This window comes from Panthera onca, chromosome B3 (genome assembly GCF_046562875.1).
Source record: "Panthera onca isolate mPanOnc1 chromosome B3, mPanOnc1 haplotype 2, whole genome shotgun sequence".
Lineage (NCBI taxonomy): Eukaryota > Metazoa > Chordata > Mammalia > Carnivora > Felidae > Panthera > Panthera onca.
In genome coordinates, this window is record NC_138344.1 from 32,473,913 (window position 1) to 32,492,918 (window position 19,006).

The 19,006-nt window shown below is 41.1% G+C and overlaps 1 protein-coding gene across 3 annotated transcripts in view; it reads right to left on the minus strand.

Annotated features, from left to right (window-relative positions):
- REC114 (REC114 meiotic recombination protein) overlaps nt 1–19,006 on the minus strand; it is a 173,312-nt gene that overhangs the window by 95,192 nt on the left and 59,114 nt on the right. For 2 of the 3 annotated variants that reach the window (XM_060618112.2, XM_060618111.2), the window contains exon 1: nt 10,993–11,158. The exons of the other annotated variant lie outside the window; for it this stretch is intronic. In XM_060618112.2, the coding sequence (XP_060474095.2) occupies nt 10,993–11,151 (159 nt within the window). In that variant the 5' untranslated portion in view covers nt 11,152–11,158. Of the gene's footprint in view, nt 1–10,992; nt 11,159–19,006 lie in introns of those variants that run through there. 3 annotated transcript variants of the gene reach the window in all.

Here is a 19,006-nt window from a genome sequence, read left to right on the forward strand (position 1 = left end):
CTCCCCTCTCTGCCCCTCCCCCACTCACATGTGTGTGCATACACTCTCTGTCTCTCTCAAAATAAGTAAAACATTTTTAAAGAAAGAAAGGAAGGAAGAAAGGAAGGAAGGAAGGAAGAAAGAAAAAGAAAGAAAAGTCAGCATCCAGGGGCACCTGGGTGGCTCAGTCAATTAAGTGTCGGACTGTCGGGGCTCTTGATTTCAGCTCAGGTCACAATCTCATGATTTGTGAGATCCAGCCTGTGTCTGGCTCTGCACCAATAGCACAGAGCCTGCTTGAGATGCTCTCTCCTTCTCCTTCTCTCTGCTCCTCCCCTGCTCATTTGCATGTGCACATGTGCGCACACTTTCTCTCTCTCTCTCTCTAAACAAAAATAAAACAAAAACTGGTCCCTTATCTTTTATTTTAAAAAAAAAATTTTTTTTTAACGTTTATTTATTTTTGAGACAGAGAAGGACAGAGAATGAACAGAGGAGGGGCAGACAGAGAGGGAGACACAGAATCTGAAACAGGCTTCAGGCTCTGAGCTGTCAGCACAGAGCCCAACACGGGGCTCGAACTCATGGACCGTGAGATCATGACCTGAGCCGAAATCGAATGCTTAACCGACCAAGCCACCCAGGCACCCCTGGTCCCTTATCTTTTAGAGGTAATTGAAATAATCAATGAAATGGTATGCTGTCTGAGATTTCCTTCAAAATAACACAATGGACACAGGATATAGATGAAACCAGATTGGTCATGAGTTGATAACCACTGAAGCTGGTGATACATACATGTGAGTTTACTATACTCTTTTATCCCTTTGATTATGTTTGAATTTCTTTATAACAAAAAGTTTTATAAGAGCCTTCCATTTTCTTTGTTGAATAGGTAGAATTATGGTTAAGGAAAGCATTTAGCTTACTACAAAGCACAGGAACACTACATGCAGTGTCCTAACTCTACAAATTCCAAATATCATAATGCCTAGTATAATCCAGGCATCTGAGAAAAGAAATTACTTATTTCTGGTTCTTGGGAAATATTTTTAATGAGTGATGATTTAGCATTTTACTGAAATGTCCACATTAGCACAATATGGAAAGCTCAAAGAAAAATGTTATCTCTAATGACCAAGTCATCAGAGAAAAAGACATTAATTTTAATTTGTCAGAGAGAACATTTATCATGTTCACATCTTCTCTTCTTTTTAGTTTCTAACCTAAATGTGGCTTAAGATTTAGGTCATCAAAAAAAGTATGCACGGTATTGGCACAAAAACAGACACATAGACCAATGGAACAGAATGGAGAACCTAGAAATAAACCCATGCATATACAGTCAAGTAATATTTGACAAGGGATCCAAGAATACTCAAGGGAGAAAAGACAGTTTCTTCAATAAACGGTGCTGGGAAAACTGGATATTCACATGCAAAAAAATGAAACTAGTACCCCATCTTGCATCACTCACAAAAATTAACTCAAAAGGGATTGAAAACTTAACTGTAGGACCTGAAACCATAAAACTTCTAGAAGAAAACACAGGGAAACAGCCCTTTGACACTGGTCTAGGTAATGATTTTTTTGGATATGACAACTAAAGCACAAGAAACAAAAGCAAAAATAAACAAGTAGACTACATCAAACTAACAAGTTTCTGCATAAAAAAAGAAACGATTAACAAAATGAAAAGACAACCAATGGATAAGGCAAAATATTTGCAAACCACATATCTAACAAAGGGTTAACATCCAAAATATACAAGCAGCTCATATAACTCAATAGCAAAAAAGCACATAATCCAATTTTTAAATGTGCAAAGGACCTGAAAAGACATTTTCCCAAAGATGTTCAAAAGGTACATGATATAGGGCTCAATATCACTAACCATCAGGGAAATATAAATCAAAACCACAGTATGTTATCACCTCAGATGTGTTAGAATGGCTATTATAAAAAAGACATGAAATAACAAGTGCTGGCAAGGATATGGAAAAAAGGAAACCCTTGTACACTGTTGGTGGGAATGTAAATTCGTATAACTATGAAGGAGAACAGTAGAGATGTTCCTCAAAAAAAACCCAAAACATTAAAAGAACTACCACATCATCTAGCAAATCCACTTCTGGGTATATATCTGAAGAAAATGAAATCACTACCTTAAGGAGATATCTGCACCTCCATGTTTACTGCACCATTATTTACAATAGCCAAGACATGAAAACAATCTAAGGGTCAAGAGACAGATGAAAGGATAAAGATAATTTGAGACTTATACATACACAATGAAGTATTATTCAGCCATGAAAAAGAAGGAAATCCTGCCATTTGAAACAATATGGATGAAACTTGAGGGCATTATGCTAAGTAAAATAAGCCAGACACAGAAGGATAAATACTGCATGACCTTACCTACATGTGAAATCTAAAAAAAAAAAAAAAAGCCAAACTCATAGAAACAGAAAACAGATTGGTGGAGAATAGAGGCAGGCAAAATAGGTGAAAGTGGTCAAAAGGTACAGGCTTCCACTTATAAGTTCTGGGGATACAATATACAACATGATGACTACAGCTAACAATACTGGATTATATATTTGAAAACTGCTGGGGGTAGAATCTTAAAACTTCTCATCACAAGGAAAAAAATGTATAACTATGTAAGGTTACAGATGTTAACTAAACTTACTGTGGTAATCATTTCACAATATTTACATATTTCAAATCATTATGTTGTGTATCAAAAACTTAACGTTATATGTCAATTATATCTCAATAAAACTGGGGGGGGGGGGAGGAGGTTTACATCAACCTGGCCTCTGTCTATTGTGGTGTTTTGACATCAATACAATAGGATGCACTAAGATATAGAGCCTATCTATTACAAGCTGGTTTTTCAGGCACAGTTTATACATTGGTTAAATCAGATACACGCATATTTTTATATTCTAATACTTTATATGCATGTATTTGTGCAAGACTGCACTATAACACTAAAGTTAAAAAGAAAACAGTTGAAAGAAATATATGAAAATATAGAAAAATATTTCAAATATACTTAGATGAAAGGTTAAAACAGCATTACTCTTCAGATGTGACAAATTATGTACTTGATTAAGGGGTTTTTTTTTTTTCCTGCTTTTGAGGCCCCTCAGAAAGTGTCACAGTTGTATATATTGGCCCTAAGGAATTTATGCATTACAAAATATGAAAAACATGCAAAACTGCTAAGTAGGCTATCAGCTGCTTCCCTCTTGGTAGCTAAAGTGCCTCATAAATTATTTCAACAAACTAGTAGAGTATATATGCTAATGAAAGTGATCCTGCTACATACCCATTACCAAACTATAAAATTCAGTGTTTTTGCTGTTTCATAGAAATGCTAAGTGTTAATAGTAACAATAAAAACAATTACAACAGCATAACACCCAGAGCAAAAACAAACAAACAAACAAACAAAGTAATGATACATACCTATTGCCACACAGCAATTATGCACTAAATAACAGGGTTGTTGTTTTTTTTTTTGGTTATTGCTATTGTTATTAGAAAATGCCTTTGAGTTCCAACCAGGGAACCTAGGAATAAAGCCTTCATTTTTTAGCAGTCTCCAGATTCAGAAGAGAAGAGTGTGTGGCAGACTTCTAGCTATTTTCTAATATCCATTTTCCTTTCTACATGGTAATAGAACTGCTGGGTTTTAGCTGGACACATGATCTTGTGGAATACAGACTACATATGCCAGCTGCCCATGCAGTTACGATGGCCTCAGGTCCAAGTCCTGGCCACTGTGCCGTAGGAGGTAGTATCATGTGGCAGCTTATGGGAAATCTTCCTTAAGAGACAGCATGTGTATATCCTTTAACTTCTTGATCCCTTTCTCCACCAAGCTGTCTGGAGTATCAATTCTATCTTGGACTATTTGACCATGGCCACATGGGGCAGAGGAACAAAACAGGGTCCTCAGTTCCTAACACTGTGGAGTGTCATACCAGCCCTGAACTTTTATGTGGAGAATAATAAACTTTCATCTCATTTAATCCACTGTTATTTTATATTTTGTTACTCAGAGTCAATATCAATTCTAATTAATACAAAACATAACTGTTAACTCTTTAAAAGAAGCAAGCTGCATGAAAGCATAATAACTCTCAATGATATTCCTACATCTACATTAAGAGAAAATACCAATGTAGGAAGCAGCAGTGTACAACAGAATGAGGACTGGCTTGTATTAAGACTTGAGTTTTAGAACGAATCTTCTACTTCCTACGTAAAACCTCTGGCAAGCCATTTAACCTGGGCAGGCCTCAACTTCTTCTATAAAATGGTAGTAAGACAGATCTAAAAAGTTGTGAGAATTGGAAGAGGTTTACGAAAATACTCTACAAATTGTAAACAGCTATATAGTATCAATTACTTTGTCAGTTATTCCTTCTTCCCCACCCTTCCTTCAGAATTGGAGCATGAGAATGGACTGCAGTACATAAACATAACCTGGAGCATCACCCCCAGAGACTGGTTCATTAGGTCTAGCACAGGAACCACAAAACTGCATTTTCAGCACGTACCCCAAGACACTGTTGAAAGCAATGTGCCCGTTACACCTTGAGAAACACTGCTCTATGATCAGGCGCTACCCATCCTTGTTATCCTGTGCTTGATGCTCTGTTATTTTAAGAGCGTGAAGAGGGGCGCCTGGGTGGCTTAGTCTGTTAAGCATCTGACTTTGACTTCGGATCAGGTCATATCTCACAGCTCATGGGTTCGGGCCCCACTCGGGCTCTCTGCTGTCCGTGTTGGGGCCTGCTTTAGATCTTCCGTCTCCCTCTCTCTCTGTCCCTCCCCCACTGGCATGTACTCTCTCTCTCAAAAATAAATAAACGCTAAAAAAAAAAAAAAAAGATCATGATGAAACATAAGGACAGCTCCATAGCCTCTCCAGTGCCTCACTAAATGCTAAGTACCCAGTAGATAATTTAATAATATTTTGTTGAATTGATGAACTGAAGTGGAGAATGACAAGGTAGAACCAAATCAAATGACCCACCATTTCAGGCCAACAAAATAACAGGGACCGAATTTACCTTCCTGCCTGAAACAACTAAAAAAAACAGGGCAAATTAGAGGACACAACAGTTTTCAAGACACTGGATATTAGGTAATAAAAAACATGATTCCTGAGAAATAACAGGAAACAAAGGGGAGCCTTACAACTGCCTGGAGAGAGTTTCCAGGCCAAAGTAGAAAGATGAGGAGCCCAGGCAGAACCAGGTGAGGTGTTCCTGAGTTGAGGGAATAGAGCTGTGAGTGCAGGAAGGACAGTGTGGCTACAGTTCACAGGACAGAATTACCAGAGAAAGAACTCCCAATGCCTGCAGAGACTCAACTCTTCAGCATGTATGTGTGTGTGAGGCTGGGCAAAAAAACACCTGAAAGGATTTAAGAGAACAATCCAGAGACCTCACATAGGGCAGGGAATAGTGCCTGTTCTCATCAGCTCAGGTGAAAACCTTCATAATTTCTCATTGGGTAGGATAGTCCGAAGAGTTTTGCCTCAGGTGTGAGGAAAAAATTAGCCCTAGATCAAATGCTGCTCTGGTCCCACCTGACAAAGCTTTAAAGCAAGACCTGAAAGGATCAAACTGTTTCCAGATAACTTATCCCAGAAAAGTCAAGAATATTTATAGGAATACAAAAATATCCTGCATCCAACAGGGTAAAATTCACAACATCAAGCATCCAATCAAAAATTACCAGACATGTAAAGAAGAACTACTACTTTGCTATTTTAAAAATAGTTTTCTTGGGGTTTTACTGAATCTTAAATTTTCCTTAAAAAAAAAACAAAACTGTCATTTTTATCATTTTCACCCTGTGTGTTAATCTCAAAAATCCCTCATCTACATAATTGAACTGTTATTCCCCATATGAAATATTAACTCTTCAAAGATAAACAGCATAGTGGTTAAAAGCACAAGCTTTGGAGGCAGAAAAACCAGACTCTGAATAAACTCTTATCTCTGTTCCTGGGCAAGCCACTGAACCTCTCTGAATTTTGGCTTACTTATCTATAAAATGGTATGATAATATTTGCTTCATAGGGCTTCTATAATAAATATACCAAAGTAAACACTTAATAAACAGTAGCTATCATGTCATAATTATCACATCATCATAAGGAAAGTTTAGAAAAATTAGCATACACTCAAACATTTACTGAGGAACTATCATATGCTAGTTAGTATCTAGGCACTAGGAATACAATGGGAAAAAAAAAAAAAAAAAGGCCACTATAGAGAGGACCCGAAGTATATTTTATGTTGAATCCGCATTTCGTAGTTCATCTCAAGTACAAACTTCATATTCTGTTTCTTAATTTCTAAGTAGGGCAATTATTTTAAGTTCCTCCTATAAAAATTAAAGGTTGATTTTTTTTCCCTTTGAAAGGGAAAAAATAAGAAATTGTCAGGTTCAACCAATTAGGGCATGTCTAAGAAATCCTGAAATCTGAAAAACGTGGTAAAACTTTAATTTAAAAGGAACCTACAATTAACACCACCTTTCAAAATTATTCTGAAATTAGTAGAACAAATTATATTCAGACGTAAAATACACAAAATGGACCAATCTGTTATTGTGATAATCTTTTCAGAAAGGCTTGGGCTAACAGATGTAAGGATTTAAAATCAAGTTCAATGGGGCACCTGGGTGGCTTGGTCGGTTGAGTATCTGACTTCAGCTCAGGTCATGATCTCACAGTGAGTTCGAGCCCCGCGTCGGGCTCTGTGCTGACAGCTCAGAGCCTGGAGCCTGTTTCAGATTCTGTGTCTCCCTCTCTCTCTGCCCCTCCCCTGTTCATGCTCTGTCTCAAAAATAAATAAACGTTAAAAATAAAAAATAAAATAAAATAAAGTTCAAGTTTGTATTTCATTTGCTCATTCCACTTAAATGACAGATGGCTTAAATATTAACCCTATTAACAAAACATCTGCACTTCCATTATGAATCTACTTGCCTTACTTCATAACTCCATAAATTCATTTTATTAATTTTACTGTACGGTTGCCCATTTCATTCAAGGTCTTCTAAACCCTTGCCTCTCCAAGTGTGGTTCTATAACCAGAGCATCAGCATCACCTGGAAACTTGTTAGAACTACAGAATTTTATTCTGCATACCAGACCTACTGAGTCAAATGTGCATTAAAAAAGAATCCCCAAGTGAGTTCTTTTTTTTTTTTTTTTTAACGTTTATTTATTTTTGAGAGACAGAGAGAGAGCACGAGTGGGGAAGGAGCAGAGACAGAAGGAGATACAGAATCCGAACCAGGCTCCAGGCTCTTAGCTGTCAGCACAGAGTCCGATATGGGGCTGGAATCCATGAACCCTGAGTGACCTGAAGTTGGATGCTTAACCGACTGAGCCACCTAGGCACCCCCTCCCCAAGTGATTTTATGCGCAATGAAACCTGAATGGCAAAGTTTTAAATTCTTGATCTTTTTCCATACTTTTTTTTTTTTTTTTTTAACAGTATTACAAAAGTTTATTTGCTTCCAAACACTGATTGACTTATCTCCAGATAGTAACTCTTCATCAAGAATAATTCAATTCAGGGGCGCCTGGGTGGCTCAGTCGGTTGAGCGACTGACTCTTGGTTTCAGCTCAGGTCATGATCTCACGGTCTGGTTTGTGAGTTCGAGCCGCATGGGGCTCTGTGCTGACAGTGCAGAGCCTGCTTGGGATTTTCTCTCTCCCCCTTCTCTGCCCCTGCCCACCCTCAAAATTAAAAAAAAAAATTTTTTTTTAAAGAGTATTTAATTCAGACAAATCCAATTGATATACATATATTAGATGTTCTCTATATAGTATTTATGTCTCAGACTTGACCTCCCCTCTCAACCATGATTTCAAGTCTTAGAAGACTTGCTGTACTATCCATATTTTCTCGAGTCAACATTTTTGTGAGCATTAGCATGTGGCCACTGTGACAAAATCTTCTCTGTAATTAAACAACTATATAGAACAATACCAGATCAGTTCCCCCCATAATTTCAGAAAAAAATGAAAAATTCAAAATAATTTCAAACAAGGTTGAACTTGAAAGTTCCCTAGGGGGAGGGAAAAAAAAAAAAAAAGAAAGCTCCCTAGGGAAAAGACGACCAGAATGATTCTATCCTCCACAATAATATATTTTTATGCTTTACCTAACACAAATTTTTTCTGCAGGTACCACATAGTTTTAAAATAAGAAATTCACATGGGACTTAGTACAGTTCTTTAGATGGCTCATCTTTTATTATTACTATTACACAATAGTCACAGTGCACATAAAATAGAACAAATCTTGTTTTCTCTTTCGCTTTTCCAAAAAGAAAAATGACAGACCTAGGCTGAAACTGATCACAGCAGGTAGGATGCTTCAGCACAGATTCAAAGGAAGGTACAAATGTTCAGTTTTCAAAAGCACTGCAAAAGCCAACTTCATCTCTTGTCACTGGAGCTGTGGCTTTATGCCAAACATTTGAGAACTGTTGAAAAGTGCCATTCCTCATAAGCAATTATGAAGAGCTTTGCAAAAAGAAGGGAAAAATAACTGCAATAACAATGAACTCCTTACAATAGCCAAATGTCCATGGCCTCTGGGCTGCAGAATAAGAATCCAAGAGTTACCCATGTACATCTGAGCCAACGCACCCAACACGGATGCCTTGGGAGAAAGAGTTTGAAGGGGTGTTAAGAGAAGGTGTGAAGGAATGTTATGGGCAATCTCAGAAATTAAATATGTCCTCAAACATGCCCAGGTTTTTTATAAGACACAATTATAGATCAGTCATCCTTCTATTTAACTTTATTCATGCCTTTTTGCATTTGCAGCCTATATAATTTTCCAGAATATAGACAGCATTCTACAAGAGTACAACTAAGTATTGAACTCCCTTTTTATGGCCCTAGATATATTGATTTCAAGCTTTAAGTAGTGTCCCTAGCTATAATATTCAAAAATTTGGCGAACAATTCATTATGCCCCATCTCTACTCTCATCCACAGCCAAGTCTCTCAGAAGAATGATCTAGGAATGTTAGCTCCACTCCCTCACCTACCTGTCACTCTTCAACCCACTGCATCTGGTTTGCACCACTTCACTCCACTGAAACTTCTCTTAGTAAAGACCATAAGGACCTTCATGTTGCTAAATCCAACAGACATCCCTTTGTTATCATTTTTCTCTACTTTGCAGCATCATTCAACAAAGTTCACTGTTCTCTCCCTCTTAAAACAACTTTCTGTAGCTTTGATAGACCTGCTTTCTCCTGGGTGCCTCCCAACTCCCTGTCCCTTGTCAGTCTTCTTTAGGGACTCTGTCTACTCTACCTGACCTACAAATGTTGGACTATCTTGGGACTTGGTCCTGGAATTTCATGTAATCTCATAACTATAAATACCATCTTCATGCTGTTGACCCACCTTCAGCCTGATAACATATTTACATCTCCAACCCAGATCTTTCTTCTACACCAGTATACCCAACTACCTACTCAACATCTCCACATGAGTGTTTCATAAACACATTTAAACTCAATACATCCAAAACTGAAGCCTTGGATCTTTCTCTCACTGCTCCTCCTCCAATGTTCTCGATTCCTTTACCATTTACCCAGTTGCTCCTGCTAGAAGCCCAGAAGTCCTTTACTCTCACCACTCCTACCCAATCAAGCCCCAAATCCTATCATTTTGGCCTCCAAAATACAGTTTCAATATGCCATTTCCCCAACCTCACTGTCATCCTCTCCAACACCCCCTCCCACTCTAGTCATCATCACCTGCCTGCTGCAATGGCATTCTAAGTGATCTTCCTGAATCTACTCATATTCCCCTTCAATTCTGTCTTCAGACTTCGGCCAATGATCTTTCAAATATGAAGATTCTCCTACTTAAAACCCTTCAGTGGCTTCCAGCTTGTTTTAGGATAATGTTCACAAGGCACCTGTATACCTCTCCAGACAATCTCACCTCATGCTATCATTCCCTTTGTCCTCTAAATACCAGCCTTCTTCTTTTCTCCATACATTATACATGCTGAGGTTTTCCAGGTGTAGGACCTTTGCATTTGCTGCAAACTCTACCTGAAATATTTGTTTACTCTTTTCCTACCCATTGCTACCCAAATCACACTACCATACGCGTGCACAGGCACAATCCAAAACTTCAGGGTCCACAACTAAGTCAAACCAGATCGAAAGGAACTGAATGATTAGCAACGCTTGGCGTTAAAATATACCAAACATACCACCACCACAACAGAAAATAATAATAGCAAACCCTTCTATAAATGTATAAGGCACTGATTTAAGTAATGTATATATGTTGACTTATTCATTGCTCACAACAGCCTTATGAAGTGGTTACTATTACTATCTCTATTTTAAGGTAAGTTAAATAAGGTACAGAGGGGATCCATAACTTAACCAAGGTCACAGAAATTCAGTGGCAAAGCAAGGATTGAAATTTAGTCCTTCTTCTGTGGGAGTGCTTGACTGCCTGTAGCGTGACAACTTGGTTATGGACTATTCAACCATTGCTTCCACATAAGGGATATGGAACCGGTCTAATAATTACAAAGTTATTTGGATAAATACTGTGTCCTCCGCTAGACTGGAAACATAAATGAGGGTAGGGACCATTTCGATCTTGTTCACTGATGATATATTCCCATCACCCTGAATAAAATCTAACACATAATTGACGCTCAGTAAATAATCTATATTAAATATATGACTACTCCCTTGCATAATTATTTTGAGAATGTATTGGGCCCAAACATGAGATATTACATAGATTTTTTTTTCTGTTAGCTGTAGCCCATTCCTGTCAGTCCCGCGGTGTCCCCTCCTCCTGCCTGCATGGCATTCGAGGACTGAACCCTGCGTGGCATCCCCGGTCTACCCTCCCTCCCCCACCTACCCCACGGGAGTGAGCGCCTCGCGGCTTTTCCCTCCCTCAGCCCTCACCTTCCATGTGAGGGAAGAGGCTGTCCCCGCGCCCTGACCAGGACCAGGAGGCTCTCCGGTGCCTGAGGGCATGAAGCGTCCATACCGCTGCAGAGGCCATTGGGTGGCACCTCCTCCTGGGAACGCGAGGCCTGCAGGCTCTTTTCCCGCCTCCGCCATGTTCAGCTTCCCGACGTGCACTGCAGGCGGGCACCTGCCAATCTGCGCAGCCAACCAATCAGGAAGCGAGACGGCCCAAAGCCCACCTCCCCCACTGGTGGAAGCCAATGGACGGGCCCGAAGACTCCTGCATGCTTCTGAGGCTGTGGGCACCCGAACTCTTGTGACCTTCTCCTCTTCCTTGGCAAAGCGGAGATAGTAACTTCCACCTTGAGGAGGGGCTGGGACGCTAGGAGATAGTAGTTGGCCTCTCCTCTACATCCTTGAGGCCCTCACCTTCCCTCAGGCCGCCCGTGTCACGGTCCAGCCCCTCAGACTGGGACATTTCCGAAAGCTGGTGGACTCCCTGTAACTTCTACGCGCTGAGACTAGGCCCGCTGACCCAGGCTGCGTGGACAAGTATATTTCCCTTACTCACAGCAGCCTTTCAGATGACAGTGTCCCTGCCCACCCCAAACCCATCACAACACAGCATCAATTCCACCCGCCGTTCAGGAAGTAAGGCTATTTTCTCCTCGTTCTGTGGACATACTCCCTCCAGACCCTTAAGTTCTCTCCAAAAGAGAGAAGCAAATAGGTAGCATGCTGCAGGCAATAAAAGATGTGCCTCAATCAAACAGCAGGTGCAACTAAATGACAGGTCTGGGTGATTTAGAGTCGTTGACAAAGCACTTCTACATCTGTTATTTCATTTGCCCTCCCAACAACCTTGTGAATTAAGCAAAAAAGAGATTATTGCCCCCCATTGAATAGATGGGAGGCAAAATAAGGCCCTGAGGGTCAAAGCGATTTGCCCAGGGTTACACAACCAGAGCAAAACTGTGGTCTCCACAATCTCTCCCAAGTGTCCACCCCACTTGCCAAGATTTTAGGTAGTCACCGAGTCTGTGTCAAGTCAGAAGCAGAGTATACAGAGGATGGAGACTATGTTAACCAAACACATAAAATAGAGTTATAATGCAAATAATTTTTTAACATTTATTTATATTTAAGAGAGAGAGAGAGAGAGAGAGAGAGAGAGCAAGCGGGGGAGGGGCAGAAAGCCAGAGACAGAATCTGAAGCAGACTCCAGGCTCTGAGTTGTCAGCACAGAGCCTGGTATGATGCTTTAATCTACAAACCCCGAGATCATGACCTGAGCCGAAGTCAGTCGCTCAGCCAACTGAGCCACCCAGGTGCCCGGTGCAAGTAATTTTTTTAATGTTTATTTATTTTTGAGAGAGAGAGACACACACACAAAATCTGAAGCAGTCTCCAGGCTCCAAACTGTCAGCACAGAGCCTGATGTGGGACTCGAACTCACAAACGGTGAGAGATCATGACCTGAGCTGAGGTCGGATACTCAACAGACTGAGGCACCCAGGTGCCCCACATATAATTTTTAAAACTGAATGTCAAAGGGTAGTAAGTGGATAGACAATGGTTGGAGAGGTGGTAACTTATTCATCCTTCAAAGCACCGATTAAATACCCACAGTGTGTCTAGTCACCCTTTGTTTACAGAAATGGTTAAGGCATGCATCTAGCCTTCTAGGACCTCAGCATCTTATAAGAAAGATGAGAGGTACCCATGATACCTGATAGCTACTGCCACGTGAAAGGTACAAAGTATGTTCTCTAAGGATTCAGAGGAAGAATGGCAGTGGCATTTCAGTGTGAACTTGAAGGGTGAGAAATTTTCCCAAGGGAAGACAGAAGAAACTGGAGGGCAAGTTGAGGAGCAAAGTTTCAGGGGTGAAGATAGTGACATAACCAGCTAGAGCGCAAGGTGTTTTAAGGAAGATGAAGCCACAAAGTTGAGTTGGGCCAAAGAGCACTGAACAGCAGCTTAGGAGAGTGAATTTTACTTGGTAGGTGATAAGCAGCTTGGAACGTGTGTGTAGGGGAGTGACACTGTTATAATGGTGGTCTAAGGCAGGCTAATTTTTGGGGGGCATACAGAATAAATTGCATTCAAGGCAAAGGATATATGTTACTTATCTTTCCATTAGCCAGTAGAGCTTGAAAGGGTCAGATTTCAGAAACTGTTTCTGAAGGTCCTCAAATGACACAGCACTACTGCATTTAATGTAGTAGTGAATAGTTAGAAATTTGGTTGGAATCCCAGTTCCACCACTTGCCAGCTGTGTGACCTTGGGGAAGTCACTTAACCTCTCTGTAAAATAGGGTTAGCAAATACAGGGCCACAGGAAGGATAAAATAAGATCATATGAGGGAAAATACTTGGTAAGTTACAAAGCAGTACACATGTTGGTGCTTTCTATTTGCAGGGTTAAAGTGACTTTCTGTGGGCTCCCTGTAGGCAGGAGGATGAGAATGGGAGCCTGACATTCGGTCTCAGAGGCACTCACCTTCCAGGTCCAGGGCTGTGGATGCTGTCAGACACCCTTCACAGGAGCAGATGGTGCTCACAGTTGGGACCCTGTCAGTGCCCAAGGACACCCAGGGCCCTGCTGGGTTCCCACCTGCAAGCTCCCTTCCTAGACAATGCACCTGTGCTTGAGCTTCTGGGGCCACCAGTGTCTGCCAAGAACAGATCATGTCTGCAAAGGGAGATATGAGAAAGCCACACCACAATGCACAGAGGCTCTTAAAAACTTATGATATTAACAAATGCCACTCGAGCATTCAAAAAGTCCCAGATGCTGTGCTAGGTGCTGGGGATACAGTAGAGAACAAACCAGGTATGGCTTCTACCCTCCTGAAGCTTACAGTCTAGCAAGAGGGTGGAGGGAGTTGGGGAGGGGGTGCAGAACACTGAGCAAATTACTCCATATTTTTAATGGTCATTGTATTTTCTTTTTTAAAGATAGATCTATAATATTTATTGAGGTACAATTTTATACAATGAAAGCACAGATCTTACATGTTCAATTAAGGAAGTCTGGGCACCTACATTCGTGTAATCACCATCCAAAAAAAAGATATAAAACATTTCCAAAAGCCCCAAGTTCCCTTGGGAGTGCCTTGTTCTTGTCAATCTCCAACTCCCAAGAGCAACTGTTGGTCTGTTTTTTATCACTAAGGCTTGGCTTTCCTTTTCCTGGACTTAACATACATGAAATCATACAGAATGTACCCTTTTATATGTGCTTCCTTTGGTCAGCATAAATTTGTCTTTTACCTTCATCCCGTGTTGTTATGTGTATCAGTAATCCATTCCTTTTTAGTGCTAAATAGCATTCTATTGTATGATTGTGTTGTAATTTGTTCTTCACCTGTTGATGGTCATTTGGGTTGTTTTTGGTGCTCTTTTATTTTTTTATTATTATTTTTTAACATTTATTTATTTTTGAGAGACAGAGTGAGACAGAGCACAAGTGGGGGAGGGGCAGAGAGAGGGGGGCGTACCCAGAATCCAGAGCAGGCTCCAGGCTCTGGCCCTGAGCACAGAGCCGGACGTGGGGCTAGAACTCGTGGACCACGAGATCATGACCTGAGCCGAAGTCGGCTGCTTAACCGACTGAGCCACCCAGGTGCCCCGTTTTTGGTGTTTTTTTAAAGCTGTTAGGAATATTTTTTGTACCAGTCTTTTTCGGAGATATGTGCTGCCACTTATATTCAATATATACCTAGGAGTGAAATTGCTGTATTCTAGGGAGATGTATTTTTTTCATATACAAAACTGCCAATGAGGGGCAGCCTGGGTGGCTCAGTCAGTTAAGAGTCTGACTCTTGATTTCGGCTCAGGTCATGATTTCACAGTTTCTGAGATCGAGCCGCACATCCAGCTCTGCTGACAGTGCAGAGCCTGCTTGGGATTCTCTCTCTCCCTCTCTCTCTGCCCCTTCCTCACTCTCTCTCTCTCTCTCTCTCAAATAATAAATAAGCTAAAAAAAAAAAACTGCCAAAGAGTTTGTGACAGGGGTGCTTGTACAATTCACACTCCTTAATAGCAAAATATGAGAGGTCCAGTTGTCCTCGCTGACCTTTGCTATGTCAAGTCCTTCTGGCTCAGCAACTCTAGTGGATATATAGTGACGTCTCATTGTAGTTTTAATTTGCATCTCCTTGATGATAAATAATATTCAGCCCATTTCCAATGGCTTACTGGCCATTTGCATATCTTATTTTATGAAGTGTCTGTTCAAATCATTTGCCGTTATTCATTTGTAAGAGTTCTTTACATAGTCTGGATATAAGTCTTTTGTCAGATATACGTGTTGAAAATATTTTTCCCGTGCTGTGATTTGTCTTTTCATGTTCTTCATAATGTTTTTCAAAGAGCAGAATTATTTAATTCTGAATGGAAGCAATTTATTAATCTTTCAGGTGCTTTTTTTTCTTCAGTGCTTTGTGTGTCCTAAGAAATCTTTGCATACCCTAAGGTTGTTCACATGCTTTCCTATGTTTTCTTCTAGAAATTTTATGGTTCCAACTTTTACATCTAGGCATATGGCCCTAAATTGTTTGGAGGAAATGAAGTAGGACTTAAGGTTGTTTTTTTTTATGCAGATATGTAATTAATGTTAGATAGGAACAACCTTTTACCAAGGACTGTTGGAAATTGGCATATAAATACCCCAATCTCTTCATTCCTTAGGTGGGATAACTTTGAGATTTGTGTAATACCCTGTTTCCCAGAGTTCACTCATGGGATTAGGCTCCAGTTACCCAAGCTGTAACTTTCTTCATAATGTTTCTGTTTTTGGCTAGCTTCCCTTCCCTGTCTCCCTCTCCTGTCTTCCTCCCCAACCACTGTTTCCTGGAATTGCCTCTCAGATAAATTACTTTCAGGAATCTTTGCCCCAAGGTCTGCTTCTGAGGGAACCCAAACTAAGACAGTGACAAACAAGACAGACAGGTCCCCTGCCTTCATGTATTTTGCCACAATATAGTTGCATACAAGAAGGTAGTACAGGAGGCAGTAAGAGGAGGAAGGAGTCACTCTCATATCCAAAGCAGACCCGCCAACGTCAAGCTGACCACCAGTAACAGAACAACAGCATTTGTGGTCAGGACTAATGAATGACAGGTGACTATGAGTTAGCACATCTCCCTCCCTTTTCAGAGGCTATAACCAGTTTTTTACAAAAATGAAATAAAAACCAAAAACCTAGCACCTAAAGTAAAAAAAAAAAAAAAGTTTGTTTATTTCATTGAACATTTTTTTATCCCAAATCCTTTTACTGTTCAACTCCATTTTGCAGGGAGTATGAATGACAGAGAAATATTGGCTGCATTAGCAGTCAGCATCATTGTTGGAGCAGGCTGTAGGGCTGGCTTCAGAATTCCAGTACATCCCTCTCAAAGCAGACCAGGGACCCCAAAGGAAATGAAGCAAAGGAAATGGTGGCTTCAGCCTCCTTGGGTCTATCTCCTGGATGATAGAGAAATAAGCACGTTTCATTCTGCCTGCCATGTCCCTTTACAACAGCTCTGGGAACCACACAGAGTGATTGAGAACTGCAGGGCACTGTTGATGGCTGTGGGGTTTCCCAGAAAAGCCATGATGTCAGACCTGGGGATGCTATGTAAGAAGGGCATGTTTCCATGGAACTCTACACTCACTGCTAGAAAGCAATTATTTTCAAGTGTCTACTCTGTATCTTTCACATGCAAAAATGAACTGCTCCATTTGAGATAACTGAAGAGATTTCAGTGTGACTAGACACAGACAATCCCAACCTGTCCAGAGGCTGCTGAGCATTTGCAACAACACGAAGAGAGATTAATAGTGACTTTATCCACTTATTAAAAGCAAAGAGAGGGGCGCCTGGGTGGCGCAGTCGGTTAAGCGTCCGACTTCAGCCAGGTCACGATCTCGCGGTCCGTGAGTTCGAGCCCCGCGTCGGGCTCTGGGCTGATGGCTCGGAGCCTGGAGCCTGTTTCCAATTCTGTGTCTCCCTCTCTCTCTGCCCCTCCCCCGTTCATGCTCTGTCTCTCTCTGTCCCAAAAATAAATAATAAAAAACGTTGAAAAAAAAAAATTTAAAAAAAAAAAAAAATAAATAAAAGCAAAGAGAGGGCGCCTGGGTGGCTCAGTCGGTTAAGCATCCAACTTCAGCTTAGCTCATGATGTCACCCGGTCCGTAAGTTTGAACCCCGCGTAGGGTTCTGTACTGACAGCTTGGAGCCTGGAGCCTGCCTCGGATTCTGTGTCTCCCTCTCTCTCTGTGCCTCCCCCACTCTCATTTTGTCTCTCTCAAAAATAAACAAATATTTTTTTAAAAAAGCACAGAGAAGAGTAGGGTAGTCAAAAATGTTTACCAGCTGGTAAATTTGGGGGTACATTTTACAAAGCTGGGTTAGAGTCAGAAATAGGAACTTGGAGCAAATCCTCAAGAAAGACTAATGAACTCATACCTCGAAGAGAGGGATTATATTTTACTTATGTCGGAATCGAGAGTTTCTGGCACATGGTAGATTCTTAAATTTTTTTTTATGAAAGGATTGCAAATTTTTAAAAAATGCTTTTTATTTATTTTTGAGAGAGTGAGAGCAGGGAGAGGGGCAAGAGAGAGGAAGACAGAGGATCTGAAGCGGGCTCTGTGCTAACAGCAGCAAGCCCCTGTGGGGCTCAAACTCACAAACCTAACCGTGAGATCATGACCTGAGCCAAAGTTGAAGCTCAACTAACTGAGCCACCCAGGCGCCCCAAGGATTGCAAATTCTAATATGAGAGAGTGAGAGGGATCGTTTAAAAGTCACTTTGAGGCTATAAAGGGCAAACACGAGGGAAATGGTTAATGAATTTTCCCCACCCTTATCTCCGCATGAGCTGGAACAAGAAGAAACATCTTTGGCCATGTCATAAAGAAAATTGTAGCCAAAGCCAAGGAAGACATTTTTATATCTCAAAATCTTAATCGGATAGCTGGTATCGTCAGGAAATGTGTAACCCCGAAGCCCACAAATATGGAGTCAAATATAGGAGCAGAGACAGAATGCGCCCCTTGAAGTCTCTTCCAATCTGATACATTGTTTATTCACCATTTGTTGCCTAAGCCAGGAGAGGTGTTTAAACCCACTCTGTAGAGTGAGGCTGCGATATTTGCAATTTACATCCCAGAGGACAGATGAGAGCATCATAGTAAAAAACGCTTTGTGCTGAAGGGTGACTCAGCAGAAACATCTCTGCACTTAGTTGTTGGGAGTATTTTGAGTAATTGAGCCTGCAGCCATTGGGACTGCACCTCCAGCAGACGCTAGGTGAGGACTGGGGACTGGCGGAGACCGGGAGGACAAAGTTGTAGCCACCCCCTCAGCCCCCACCCCCCACCCCCCACTCCCCCGGGGAATGGTCAGGGCTGTTTGCCCTGTTTCCTCACACAAAAGGCTTCAGCTCGTGCCCCACAATGTGTTTTCCGAATGAAAATCCTTTCTCCAGGGGGGATAACTCTAACAATAAACTGAGAGACCTAGAGGAAGAGTGAATTTTTTTTCTCGGTGGTCACAAGAGCTGAACTAATTTGTTCCTTCATTTATTCAGCAAGTATTTGTTGGGCTTACTCTGTGCCAGACACCAAGCAAGGTGACAGAGAAACAATTTGAAGAGGACACACTCCCCTCCTGCCAGTGCTTATGGTCTGGTGGTGGGACAGACACAAAGACAAACAACTTGCAATATAATGTGAAAGATGCTCACGGAAGGTGTGAGAAAGAGAAAGGGTGATACTGTCCAACAGGAGCAGTTAGGAAAGTGGGCAGTAAGATGTCTTGTGCTAAAATTCACATTTAACCATTTTATTTATTTTCTTAAAAGTTTATTTTATTCTGAGAGAGAGCGAGTGTGAGCAGAGGAGGGGCAGAGAGAGAGGGAGAGAGAGAGAATTCCAAGCAGGCTCCGTGCTATTAGCACGGAGCCCAACCTGCAGGCCTCCAACTCACAAACTGTGAGCCAAAACCAAGAATCAG